General features: G+C 42.3%; 1 protein-coding gene across 1 annotated transcript in view; it reads right to left on the bottom strand.

Annotated features, from left to right (window-relative positions):
- LOC148016979 (zinc metalloproteinase aureolysin) overlaps positions 1-14,480 on the bottom strand; it is a 71,614-nt gene extending 57,134 nt beyond the window's left edge. The window contains exons 1-2 of the mRNA XM_087663298.1: positions 14,157-14,480; positions 12,309-12,638 (exon numbers count right to left, since the gene is read on the bottom strand). Coding sequence (XP_087519424.1) covers positions 12,309-12,373 — 65 coding nt within the window. The 5' untranslated portion in view covers positions 12,374-12,638; positions 14,157-14,480. The remainder of the gene's footprint in view (positions 1-12,308; positions 12,639-14,156) is intronic.
- Between the last annotated feature and the right edge of the window lie 338 nt (positions 14,481-14,818).

Genomic DNA, 14,818 nt, shown 5'->3' with positions numbered 1-14,818 from the left:
CGGAATTATTCTGTTTACGAGAGGGAGTTGTATGCAATAGTACATGCAATGAAGAAATCAAGGCACTATCTGTACGGTGCCAAACTTTTGATCTTGTCGGATCATGAAAGCATTAGGTGGCTTAATGACCAACTGGATCTACAAGGGCATAAAGCAAGATGAGCTGAACTCCTCCAAGAGTTCGACTATGAGATAAGGTATAGAAAATGGAAGTATGATATAGTGGCTGATGCACTCAGCAGAATGCCCATCATAAATTAATTGAGTTTTACTCAATTCACTTCTGATTTGTTTGAATCCTTAAACAGGAAATGCCAGGTTGATCCGGTATATTCCAACATATGGAAAGCAATAGTAAATGGGGATCCAAATGGAAGGGCCTCCACTGAGGAAGGAATATCTGAGGATGTTCAACAAGGAAATGAAGCATCAGGGGTTGCTCAAATGAGATTCAAGTGGAAGAATTTTACCATTGATAATGGTCATTTACTCTACAAGGGTAGGGTATGTGTCCCGAAAGATGAAGAAATAAGGCGCCAGATACTCTTTGAGTGTCATGATACCCCTAGCGCGGGACATCCAAGAGTTAATAAGACTTATTGTCTTATTAAAAGGCAGTTCTATTGGCCTGGAATGAATAAGGACGTCCTTGACTATGTGGTCAAATGTAATAAATGCCAGGTTAATAAAGCTGAAAGATTGAAAATGGAAGGACTTCTCCACCCATTAGAGATTTCTTTGGGAAAATGGAAGAGCATCTCCATGGACTTTATTGTTGCATTACCCATAACACAGAGGGGGCACGACTCTGTGTAGGTGATTGTGGATAGGTTAGCCAAAATGGCTAGGTTTATTCCAACTTCAACTGATATTAAAACACCAGAATTGGCTAGATTGTTCGTAGAGAACATATACCGATTGTATGGCCTTCCGACAAATATAGTTTCTGATCGGGATAGAAAATTTAATAGTCAATTTTGGCGTGCGGTATTTAGGAAGTTGGATACTAAACTTAGCATGAGTACGGCAAACCACCCGCAAACTGATGAGCAAACTGAAAGGGTTAACCAAATTTTTGAAGATATGCTTAGGGCATATGTAAGTAAAAGGCAAACTAATTGGGAAGAGTATCTACCGATAGCAAAGTTTGCATATAATAGTACCAAGCACTCTTCCACTGGATATAGTCCATTTATGCTAATGTATGGGTTTCAGCCCAGAGCTCCTCATGCAGTGGGACTGCATAAGGAAAAGGTTCAGGCAGCCAAGGACTTTTTGGATGATATGAATAATATGTTAAAATTTGCTCAAGAAAATATTAAGAAAGCTCAAAATCGAGATAGAGCTTATGCAGATCCTCAGCGAAGAGACATCTCCTTTGAAGAAGGAGAATTGGTCTATCTTAAAGTGCCTGAACAAACTAAAACCATGAAAACAGGACAATGTCCAAAGCTTTCACCCAGGTATTGTGGTCCTTTCACAATACTTAAAAAGGTGGGAGAACAGGCTTACAAGCTCTAACTACTTGCTGGTAGTAAAATACATCCAGTTTTTCATGTAAGTAAGTTAAGGAGGAAGCTGGGTGATTTGGATAATTTGATCTTAAATGATAACATTGAGGAGCTATTAGATGACCAATCTAATCCACATGAACCAGAAAGAATATTAAACGTAACAGACGAACAAGGAATACTATTTATCAAGAATGTTTGGTCAAATGGAAAGATTGTTCAGAAGAAAGCTCAACATGGGAGCGAGTAAGTACCCTAAGGAAAAGGTTTTTCAATTTACAGTTGGACCTTTGAAGTATCATTTTCGAGGACGAAACCAATTCTTAAGGGGAAGGAAATGTTACATTAATACAGTAATTATGGGAGACAGGCGCGAGGGATGACAGTCCGGGGGCCTTGGGCACCCGAACAAGTCTAGGGGAGCGTAGAGAGTTAGAGAGTCCAAGAATAGTAGAACTCACCTAAAGTGGACGGCTGGCAGAGGAAACGGTGAGAGAGGTGCCAGCACTTATCTAGGCGAGGTTGGGAGGAGAAACGAGCACTTGTGCCATTGTTTTCAAGATCAGTGAGTTCGTCATCGAGAATTGGTCTACTGCTCGTCAGACTAGTTACCACATCACAACTGGGTTAGATTGGCTGACATTTATGCATTGTTGGACCTGGAAATTTGGGATTTTGTGCAGCTTTTGGTAAATTTATGTAGTATTTGCCCGTGTGGTGGCTGGTTTATGTAAAAACAGTGGAGGTTTATTTCTAGTTGGGCAAGAACAGCAGTGTATTTGCTGGTTCAGGAAATTTGGGATTTTGTGCAGCTTTTGGTAAATTTATGTAGTATTTGCCCGTGTGGTGGCTGATTTATGTAAAAACAGTAGAGGTTTATTTCTAGTTGGGCAAGAACAGCAGTGTATTTGCTGGTTCAGCTTATGCTCTTGCAATTCATTGCATTTACACTTGGGTTTGTGATAAAAATGGCTGCAACTTCTTCCAATTCTGAAATTAAGAGTTTAATCGAAATCAAACGCTTTGATGGTTAGGGCTTTGACCTTTGAAAAGACCATATTCAGGGCATATTTTTCTTAAAAGATTGTGAGGATGCTTTGTAGGAAGATAAACCCGCACAGATGTTTGATGCAGATTGGGCGAGAGTCAACAAAAAGGCTATGGCTTATATAAAGGTGGGTGTCACTAATGACATTTTGACAGACATTAAGGGCTTAGATACTAGTCACGCAATATGGGAGAAGTTGAAAATACTACCTATGAGATCACAACGCCTGTTAATCAGGTGCATTTAATGCGCCAGTTAGTGAGTATGCGGCTGGACGAGTCCAAGTCTGCAGCTGAGCACTTGAGTGCATTTACTGGTATTTTAAATCATCTCAAGGATGCTAATTTGGATTTTGATGATAAGTTGGCAGCGATCTTTTTGATCATGACACTGTCTGATTCCCGGGAGACCTTGGTAGTTTCTCTTAGTAATAACCCCAATCTCTCATATAATGGTGTGAGGGGTTCAATCTTGAATGAAGGAATCAGATGTAAGTCTAGTGGAGAAGACAGCAACTCAACTTACAATGTTAGAGGCAAGGCTGAAAACAAAAATGCAAAAGTTGGAATTGAAGCAGAAGCAGGAGCAAAGGAAAGGAAAAAAGTGATCTTACTTGGGTGGTCGAAAGGGCCACAAGAAGCCTGATCGCAGGTACTACAAGAAGGAACAAGAGAGAATGAAGAATGCAGGAGACAAAAAGAAGAAAGAGGATTAGACAAATGTATTTGAGGCAGCCAAAGGCACGAAAAAGGCCAATGTGGCCTCCAGTGTAGTCATAGAGGAGCTCTCGGATGCAGAGGCTGATGTATTATGTGCAATAGATTATGATGCCCTTGTATGTCACATGCAGGACATGCAAATTACCAAGGCTGATGTGATTGATGCACTTTTGTCAATTGATGATGATGTCACTCAAACTTGGATTGGAGGCTCTAGTGCCTCTTTCCATGTAACTCCTTGCTTGGAGTGTTTTGCTATGTTCAATGCAGGCAGTTATGGAAAAGTATATATTGGAAATAACCATGTTTGCGGCATTGATGGGATAGACATTGTACACTTGTCTTTGGATAATGGGCACAAGCTTGTGTTGAAAGATGTCAGATATGTGTTTGGCATCAAGAAGAGTTTACCATTTGTTGGTCAACTTGACTTGCATGGTTACACTACACTATTTGGCGATGGTTTATGGAAATTGAAAAAGGATTCCATGCGACTTACAAAAGGAACCAAGAAGGGCACTTTGTATTGTCTCCACTGTAAAGCTTTGAATGGAAAATTTCTTGCAATTGCTGAAATTGGCTATCATTTGGAGTTGTGGCACAAGAGATTAGGCCATATGAGCCAGAAAGGACTTGATGTCCTTACCTCTTTGAAGAGAATTGATGAAAAAGGCTCTAAACATGATCTTTGTAATGACTGTCAGTTTGGAAAGCAAATGAAATTTTCATTCTACTATGGTGTCTCCTATAAGTCCGATGTCTTGGACTTAGTGTGTTCTGCTGTATGTAGTATGCCCGTGAATCATTTGGTGGTGCTACATATTTTCTCTCTTTTATTGATGATTGTTCCGAGACGATTTGGGTTTATCTGTTAAGAAAGAAAAATGAAGCGTTTGCTATTTTTAAAACTTTTCATGCATTTGTGATTTGTGACCACTTAAACAGGTAGAAAGCTGAACTGCTTGAGAACTGATAATGTGGGTGAGTTCACATCAACTGAGTTTAAGTCTTTTTGTGACTTGCATGGAATCAAGAGGGAGCTTACAGCTCCTTACACCCCTTCTTCAAATGGGGTGGCTGAAAGATACAATAGGACTTTATGTAAAAGAGTGCGGTGCAAGTTGTCCATTGCTAATCTCCCTCGTGAATTTTGGGGAGAGGCACTTTAAACCGCAGTTCACCTTTGCAACCACTCTGCAAGCAGGTCCTTAAATAATGGCATCCATGAGGAGGTTTGGTCTGGCAAATCGGCCTCAGATGACCATTTACGAATATTCGGTTGTGATGCTTTTGTGCATGTTAGAGGTGAGTTGAGGAGTAAACTTGACACAAAATCCACCAAAGGCATTTTAATGGGCTATGATGATGAGGGTGAATTTGGCTATAGAGTGTGGTTACCACAGTCCAAGAAATTTGTCAGCAACCGTAATGTTGTGTTTAATGAGGCAAAGTTGCTGAAAAATACTTTGGCCTCTGATGAAGACATGAAAAAGGTTAAATTTCAGAATTCGCAGGCACCTATTCCTTCAAATGATGAGCCTCATGATACTGTACCATAAGCTGAAACTGATGATCAGTCGGTTATTTTTGAGCCAGATGATGATGGACAGCAAATAGAAGCACAAGGAGGTCATGGACAACAAGATAGACTTGCTGATTATGAAAATACAGGTGCTGGAAATGAAAATGAAGGTGCTGTATAGAATGAACAGCATGCTGAAAATGGCTTACAGCAGCCAATAAATGCTGAAATTAACATACCTCCAAATGTAGACCCAATTCCTGAGAATGTAGATCATTGGGTACGCAAGTCTACACGCTTAAGAAGGTAACCACATAGGTATGACCCCTCTTTGCACTATGTGATGCTTACAGATGAAGGCGAGCCCCTTACATATGAAGAGGCCAAGTCATGCAAATTCAGCAGTAAGTGGGAGCTAGCTATGCAGGAAGAGATTAAATCTCTATATGCTAATGATACTTGGGATCTTGTATCGTTGCCCAAAGGAAGAAAGCCTCTTCCAAACAAATGGGTTTACAAAGTAAAGACAGTTGATGGGAAACCCAAGTACAAGGCAAGACTAGTTGCCAAAGCATATGCACAAAAGGAAGGGATTGACTTCCAAGAGGCCTTCTCATCTATTGTGAAGATGACCACTCTACGTGTGCTTTTTGCTCTCACTACTGTATTGGATTTAGAGCTGTACCAAATGGATGTGAAAACAACTTTTCTGCATGGTGACATTGATGAGGAGATCTACATGAAACAGCAAGAGGGCTTTGTAGTTCCTGGAAAAGAGCAGTTGGTGTGTAAACTAAAACGCAGCTAAACGCAGCTTGTATGGGCTGAAGCAAGCACCACGGTAGTAGTAAAAGAAGTTTGACACTTTTATGCTCTCTCATGGGTTTACACGCAACCATGCAAATCATTATTTGTGCATGAAAAAGGATATAGATGGCAACCCCATCATACTTATTTTGTATGTGGATGATATGTTGCTAGCTAGGAAAAGAAAGACTAGCTTGGATGCTCTCAAAGATCAGCTGAAATCAGCTTTCTCCAGGAAAGATTTGGGAAACACAGAGCATATATTGGGCACGAGGATTCGCAGGGATAGAACACAAAAATTCTTGTTCTTATCTCAAGAGAAGTACATTGAAAAGGTACTGGACAAATTAACATGGTTGAAGCTACGTATCTTGGGATGCCCTTACCTCCATATCTTAAGCTTAGTAAAGCCAACAACCCATAAGATGACATGGAAGCCAATGCTATGAAAGGAGTCCCTTATGCATCAGCTTGTGGCTCTCTTATATATGCTATGGTCGTTACTCCTCCAAACATTGCTCATGTAGTGGGAGTTGTCAGCAGGTTTATGTCAAGTCCTAGCAAAACACATTGGGAGGCTGTCAAGTGTATTCTTCGATATCTAAAGGGTACACAAGAAAATGTATTTGCTATGGGCAGGGTGCACTTAGTCTTTAGGGTTATTGTGATGCAAACATAGCAGGTGACTTGGACACTTGTAGGTCCACTAGCGGGTATGTCTTTACAATTACTGGTGGGGCAGTTTCTTGGTGCTCCAGGTTGCAGAACATCGTAGCACTGAGTACTACTGAAGCTAAATACATATCAGCTACTGAAGCTTCTAAGGAAGCCATATTAAAGCACAAAGCATATAGATGTGCAGTATCACTTTATCAGACAAATTCTGAAAGATGGTCAAATCACATTGACCAAGATCAAAACACAAGACAACCCTGCAGATGCACTAAAAGTCTAAGCAAGGCTCAACATGAGCATTGCATACGACTAGTGGGAGTCGGTTAAAGATTCACTTCGGACCTTTAAGTGGGAGGTTGTTGGGATGTAAAGGTCGTTTATTCACCTCTGTGTATCGTACACGTGTATTATTATGTTGTACATGTGAATGCACCCTTACGTTAAGCAAGGCTCAACATGAGCATTGCATACGACTAGTGGGAGTCGGTTAAAGATTCACTTCAGACCTTTAAGTGGGAGGTTGTTGGGATGTAAAGGTCGTTTATTCACCTCTGTGTATCGTACACGTGTATTATTATGTTGTACATGTGAATGCACCCTTACGTGCCCTAAGTATAAATACATTTTATTCTTTGTGTACCAACACAGATGGTACATCTAAAATCATATCGTACTCTCTCTGTCACTCTCACTCACCTACACACTGCCCCTACTACAATGTTGGGGCACCCAAAATCATATCGTACTCTCTCTGTCACTCTCACTCACCTACACACTGCCCCTGCTGCAAATCTTCACGCTTCCTTTGTTTGCGCGTTCACATGTGGGAATGTGCACAATGAAGAGAGTGAAACACAATCCTCCTTGCAATGGGCTATCAATGTAATCACTAGAAAGAGAAGGATAGCTATCGAGGGAGTGAATTGCAGTCCTCTAGTGTCATCAAAGATATGGAAGATGATCACTAGTTGTCAAGGGAGCGAACTACAATCTTCAAATACCGGGGACATGAGCTAGGGCAGCAAAATGCCATATCATAGTTACCTGGAACAGGAACGGGAACAGGAACGAGAACGGGAACGGGGGGAACGTCCAAAGTCAGGGAACGGGGACAAGGGGAACGGTATGTCTTAAGTGCCCCAAATATGCCTTGCATGACCCAAATTGCCCCAAAGAATGTCCCTCTAATTGCTCCAATACGCCTCAATGCTTGAAATTGACCCAAATGTCCCAAAATTGCCCCAATTATCCCAAGTTCCCTTGAAATTAGACAATATAAATGGATGAATACCTTGGAATTGAGGATAGGCTGAAATTTGATTGTGATTTGCAAGAGTTGATAGTGCATCAAATTTGAACTTTGCATGGACTTCTACTTAGCTTGTGGGTTGTCTTGACACATTGAATCTTCAACCCGAGAGAGAGAGAGAGAGAGAGAGAGAGAGAGATTAGTGTGTGCACATTAGGCAATGGAGATGGGTGAACATGTGGTAGGAGTGTGACACATGTTCACCCGTGTGACCCAAGCAAAAAGGAAAAACTGCAAAAAAGGTCAATTTTCCGTCAACAGGCCTGGAACGGCCGTTCCAAACAGGGAACAGCAGGAAACGGTAGGGAACGGCCTTGGGAACGGCAGGGAACATTCCCTGGCCGTTTCACCTCCTTGGAGGGTTTGGAACACATTAGGCCATTCCTACCGGCCGGAACGGCCATTCCCTGTTTCTATGCACCATATGAATGATGTTGCTTGAGTCTTCGGAGTTGCAAACACAAATGTTTGTAGTGATGGGCTGCAAAACATAGATGAGGAATAGCCCAGAAGCTGATGATTGTTGCCAAGGAAGGTTGCCAAGTGAAAGGGAGTGAAAGGTAGTCCTTTGGGTAGTGGACCACCGAAGTAATCGCTGGAAGGAGAAGTCTGAAGGATAGATGTCGAGGGAGCAACCGCAATCCCCTGCTGCTGTCAGAGATATGGAAGATAATCACCAATTGTTGAGGGACGAACCATTGTCTTTAGATACCAAGGAGATGAACCAAGGCAGCAAAAGGCCATATGAACGATGACGCGTGAGTCCTCGCAATTGCAAATGGAGATGTCTATGGCCTCTTGAACCTAAGAAGTCAAGGGTGGAGAAACAGCCCAGAAGCTGATGATTGTTGCCAGGGAAGGTTGCCAAGTGAAAGGGAGTGAAAGGTAGTCCTTTAGGTAGTGGACCACCGAAGTAATCGCTGGAAGGAGAAGGATAGATGTCGAGGGAGCAAACCGCAATCCCCTACTGCTGTCAGAGATATGGAAGATAATCACCAATTGTTGAGGGACGAACCATTGTCTTTAGATACCAAGGAGATGAACCAAGGCAGCAAAAGGCCTGACGCGTGAGTCCTCGCAACTGCAAATGGAGATGTCTATGACCTCTTGAACCTAAGAAGTCAAGGGTGGAGAAAGGTGAGGCTTATGCTAATGGGCAACACGTGATGTCCCTCAATGGAGTGGATTGCAAATCCAAAGTAATGGAAGGTGTTGAGCAACCGCTGTCTCACGTAGGAGTGGACTACCGAGGGAATGGTATCCAACAATCACAGTCTCTCGATGGAGCAGACTATAGAACCACAGGTTGTTGACGTAGTGTTTTGGAAACCCTAGAAAAAGTAGAAGCAACCTCTGTAGCGCATTGCGACAATTGTGAGAGAGTTGTGGTACCAGCCGATCCTCCTAAGGCTCGAAAGGGTTTAATGTGCACTAGATGCATCTTATTGCCTTGAGTATAAAAATCTGAAAGCCAATGTAAAATAAACTTTGTGGCCCAAAAGGGAGAGGTGGCATGATGAGTGCATGAGGGTAGATTCACATACTCCGATGGTGTAGGGAACAAAGGTCTATGTCAGCAAGTATCGATAGGGGTTCCGGTGACGTTGCAAAGAAGCACTCAGTGGTCTCTCCATCTGCTTTTGCACATGCCACCTTGAAGCTCAAAAGATAACTACACTGTCCTGTTTGAATCGGGCAACACCTATGGGAATGTGCACAATGAAGGGAGAGAAACGCAACCCTCCGGGTAGTGGGTTATCGAAGTAATCACTGAAAGGAGAATGATAGCTATCAAGGGAGCGAACTGAAGTCCTCTGGTGCCGTCAAAGATATGGAAGATGATCACTAGCTACTACTGAGGGAGCGAACCATTGTCTTTAGATACCAGGGAGATAAACCAAGGCAACAAAAGACCATATGAATGATGACACCTGAGTCCTAGTTGCAAATGCAAATGTGTGGAGTGACGGGCTGCAAAATGCAAATGAGGAATAGCCTAAAAGCTGGTGATTGTTGCTAGAGAAGGTCGCTAGGTGGTAGGAAGCTGTTGCCAAGTGCAGGATACTATCGCTAGGCAAAGAATGTTGTCGCCAGGTGATGTGGATTGACGTGAGTTAGAAAGGCTCCAAAACACAAAACGGGATGATGTGGAACAAGGTGCCTAAAGTAGAAGAGAGAGGGTGGCCACGAATTGCAATGTCCTCCAATAGGGGTATGGGCAATAGTGGAGTGAAGAGGGAAAAGTGTCGAAGTGACGCAAGCAGAGGGGTGAAGAATGCCTGAAGTGGGGTTCATGTTGGTGAAGAATGAATGGAGTGACTACCTATTTATAGGCATAAGCTGTCTAAGATGATGCACCACTGTGTAGGTGCCCTCTAAAAAAGTGGACAAAATGCAAACACAACCCTTTTTTGGGGCTGTCAATGAGAAATCCTAAATAAAGTGTGGAAAGTAAAGAAGTGATTTCTCAACACCCCCCTCTCAAGCCCAAAAAGGGATGAAGAAAGAGGAGTGAAGAGAGATATGAAGAAGATGTAGAGGATTCTGGAGATCCAAGATTTCCACTTGAAAGGTAACGTGTAGTAAACAATAGTAGACGAGATAAAGTGTGGAACCTGACTCCACCTTGGGAGAGAAGCCACTAGCTTCTTAACTCCATATTGGAAGGAATTTGAAGGCCTTGTTAATCCAAGGCTCCAATCCAGGCGGTACCTGAAGATCTTGCATATCAGTAGTAGTAAGGATTGCTCGAAGACAACCATCATCAATGAGTAAAAGGTAGGTGACGAACGTCATGATGAGTAGGTACCCCCTTGAGAGTGGAGATGTAGGCAGCCCCTCTGAAGCCAAATAAGTAAAAGAAGCCCCCTCGAAGAAAAAAAAGAATACATCCGCCTTGGAATCCCCCTTTACGAGAGAGAGAATCTAAAAGCTCATGGATCAAAGACTCCAAATCATTGGATGAGAAAGGAAGTATTATCAGTCATGCTGAAGAAGCTATCTGGGGTGTCGAAGATGTCGAAGAACTCCTTGAGGTGGCCTCTCAAACCTAAGTAGTTGAGGGTGGGGAAATGTAAGGTTCATGCTAAGCCAAGGATGGGCAATAGGTGATGTCTCTCAATGGAGTGGATTGCGGAGCCAAAGTAATGGAAGGCGTCAAATAGCCACTGTCTCGCGAAGGAGTGGACTATCAAGGGGATGGTATCCAACAGTCACTGTCTCTTGGTGGAGTGGATTGTAGAACTGCCGCTTGTTAAGGCTGCATTCTAGAAACCCTAGAAGAAGCAGAAGCAACCTCCATAGCGCATTTCGACAATCGTGAGAAGACTGTGATACCAGTCGATCCTCCTGTGGCTCAAAAGAGTTTAGTGTGCATCAGATGCATCTCATTCCCTTAAACATAAAAATCTAAAAGCCGATGTAGAATAAACTCTGTGGCACAAAAGGGAGAGGTGGTACAATGAGTGCATGGGGGTAGACACATATACTCCAATGGTGTAGAGAACAAAGGTCTATGTCAACAAGCATCGATGGGGGTTACCATGATGCCAGAAGAGGAGCACCCAGTGGTCTCTCCATCTACCTATGCAGAAGTCATAGCACCAAAGTATCAAGGTGTAAAAGGAAAGGTGGGTGGGAGAGGAAGAGAAGATTATCTCTGTCTTTAGTTGATGCAACAGAAATGAAGGGAAAAATCAGTAGATGATGCTGAATGGGCAATCCTCTTTGCCTTCTTTCATGCAAAGAATCTTCCTGGCTCATTGAGTGCCTCTAGCTTTGATACCATGTCAAAAAATGACAAAGAGACCAACGAGACAGTGGGTTTTGCAAGGAAAAACACAAAGTGTGAACGGCAAACACCAAGGGAGAAGAGAAACCTAGAAACACAAAACAATACGATGATGATGCACTAAATCATGCTGCTATAAGAAGAAACACAAAAACACAAAAGAACATGATGATGATACATTGAATCATGTTATGAGAAGAAAAGCTGATACAGTGGAGTTGAAGCTCAAAAGATAACTGCACTATCCTATCTGAGTCAAACGGTAGCTTTAGTGGGAATCTGCACAGCGAAGGGAGCGATATGCAATCCTTTAGGTAGTGGGCTATTGAAGTAATCACTAGAAGGAGAAGGATAGCTGTCAAGGGAGCGACCGTAGTCCTCTAGTGCCGTCCAAGATATGGAAGATGATTATTAGCTGTCGAGGGAGCGAACCATTGCCCTCGGATACTAGGGAGATGAGCCAAGGCAGCAAAAGGCCATATGAATGATGACGCTTGAGTCGTCAGAGCTGCAAGTGCAGATGTCTGGAGTGATGGGCTGGAAAATGCAGATGAGGAACAACCCAGAAACTGATGATTGTTGCCAAGGAAGGTCGTTAGGTGGTAGGATGCTGTTGCCAAGTGCAGGATACTGTCACAAGGCAAAGGATATTGTCACTAGGTGATGTGGATTGATGCAACACAAAAAGAAGCTCCAAAACGCAAAAGCTGATAATGTGGAACAGGGCACCTGAAGCAGAAGAGGAAGGGTTGTCACCCTTGAACATCTGCTATTGTGGAATCTGCACCATGACTAAGCAGGACCTTAATAGTCTCAATCACATTACTGGATGCACCAGCAGCTGCACAGTGGAGAGCTGTGCTTCCATCTGGACCACCCACTTGATTTATATTACCACCATGAACAGAGATGTGCTTCAAAATGTACCTCAGGACATCCAAACTACCATGTAAGGCAGCAATCATTGCCGGTGTCCTCTGAAGCCACACCATCTTTTTAGATCCATATGACTGGCAGTACCAGATTCCAAAAACATCCACAGGAGTATGATTGTCCTCCACTGCTTCTCAGAATGCTTCAAGGTCATTATTGGCAGCAAGCTCCAACAAATATGATACAGATTCTCCATCAAAAGAGTTTACACTTTCATTGGGGGCTGGGGAAGTATTGCTATCACTATCTGCAGCAGAACTTGAACAGCCCTGAATGCCACACATGCTTTCTTCAGTTCTTGGACACTACTATCAAACTTCGTACCTGCAATGGAAACAGAGCATCAAATACATATACACACAGAGAGTTGAGGCTCTAAAAAATGTATCGATGACCAAGTATGTGGCTGTCAAAAATACATGTTATCTCTTCTAAATCGAAGTTGATTTTCAAGCCAAATAAGTCAGGGACTCCTACTACACCAAATCAACTTCCGCTCAAATTTTATAGGCTATTTACAAGAGCACTTGGAGAATGTCATCATTGCGCTATCCCACCCCAGGTCTTGTATCTTCAATTTCACACCCTGCTGTCCCAGGCAGAAGTCACCAGCTTTATGATATAGAGCTGGTCCGGGAAAATACAAGTTGACACGAACTCACTACAGCCTTATATAAATAGTATAATAGGTAGTAAGTAATCAGGCACATAAAAGAGAATGCGTAGCATCAACCTATTTCTGGGCATTGAATCCCTCACAAAACAGGAGCTGTAATCATATGAACGCTGCTCCCACAGGAGAGTGATCCTCTGCAAGTACAGAGGTCGCTCATCGATGACAAGAGTAACACAACAGAAGATACCCTAAGCTCAGTGATAACAACAGGCTCCGAATGCACGTCATGCAAAATGTTCTAGGCAATCGAACTATGGCCATAAGAATGCATCCAGCTGCAGAGCAGATAAAACATGGCTCAGAAAATAACAGATTTGAGCATATGATCTGATGAAGGAGAAAGCCTGTGAAGTGAGGCAGCTAATAAGTAAAATGGTAGATATGAACAAGCAAGTGTCTCTGGTTTATTAAGATCAAACGGTCTAAAGAAAAATATCGGTTAATAAACCTAGGATTGCTTTGCAATAAGAAATTAACGTATTGCAGTCGCATGAAAACAAAAACTGTTCCCACTTTGGAAGCACCTACAAACCTTGAAGAGGCACAAAGGTGATTAAGCTTGTGCCTGTAGACAAAGGAAAGACGTTTGACGTGAAACAAGATATATGCTTCAAAAATGTAAGAAAGACATAATAAGCTTGTGGCAAGTGGACAAACGCACTAGCTATGCACTGCATAAAGGGAGATGCTATAGAAAAGAGTTTCAAGATTAAACCGATTAAGGGTAGATTTTACGACAGAATACACTGTGATAGGAGCAGAGGTTTAAAGAGTTTCAAGATTAAACCAGTTAAGGGTAAATACTCATGAATTAGGGCAGATTACGCTGATAGGAACAGATGTTTAAAGAGTTTCAAGTTTAAACCAGTTAAGGTCAAATTTTCATGGATTAGGGCAGAGCACACTGTGATAGGAACAGAGGTTGAATGAGTTTCAAGATTAAACCATTCAAAGGTAAATTTTTGAGGATTAGGGCAGAGTACTCTATAACAGGAGCAGAACAGGGCATTTCATGCACTGAAACAGGGGAAATAAGACACGACTATGGCACGCAATGACCTGAGAATTATCAAACACAAACTATAACGAGCAAATACATGAGGATCATCACACCCCGAAAATGTTAGGGTGCAGACTTGCTTGCAAAAAAACTGTGAGTTGGGTACCTGATATTAGAGGCTGTCTGGCCTCTCTCTCTCTCTCTCTCTCTCTCTCTCTCTCTCTGTTTGTGAGTCGGCTAGTTCTGTGTTGTCTGTTTCTTCTTTTGTGAGTCGGCTAGTTCTGTGTTGTCTGCTTCTTCCCTTTTCTCCTTTCTTCCTCTCTGATCTAGTCTTACTCTGTTCCGCCCGCCCTTTCTCGCTCACATAGGCCAACAGTAGCCTTTCAGCTTTCCCAAGACGTGGGTCGCTCCATTATCAACAGTGCAGGCGTGGGTTGACCGTTGGACTCCTTTTTCCGCACACGCAGACGCAGTGACACGTGCACAGGGGTGAATCCCTCTCTCTCTCATGCTACAGAAGAATATTTGAAAAATGGAACGAGATCTGCAGAGCTAAAGTCTAATTCATGAAATTTGACGGCTCTTTTTCCTGTCAAGGGCGATTTTGCCTGTCAAAACAAGCATTTTTGAAAATAGCTTGTCATAATACATGTTCAAGCTTTAAATTTACCTTTTATTTTTCTTAGTATATATATTATACATACGTATACATACATACAAATTACAATAATTTTTCACATTATATAATTTACCTTTCATTTTTCTTAGTATATATATTATACATACGTATACATACATACAAATTACAATAATACATATATACATAAT

Source organism: Lygodium microphyllum, chromosome 22 (genome assembly GCF_053477565.2).
Source record: "Lygodium microphyllum isolate KBCC chromosome 22, Lygodium_microphyllum_v1.1.10, whole genome shotgun sequence".
NCBI lineage: Eukaryota > Viridiplantae > Streptophyta > Polypodiopsida > Schizaeales > Lygodiaceae > Lygodium > Lygodium microphyllum.
The sequence above is the reverse complement of the archived record's forward strand: the minus strand, read 5'-3'. Positions and strand labels throughout refer to the sequence as shown.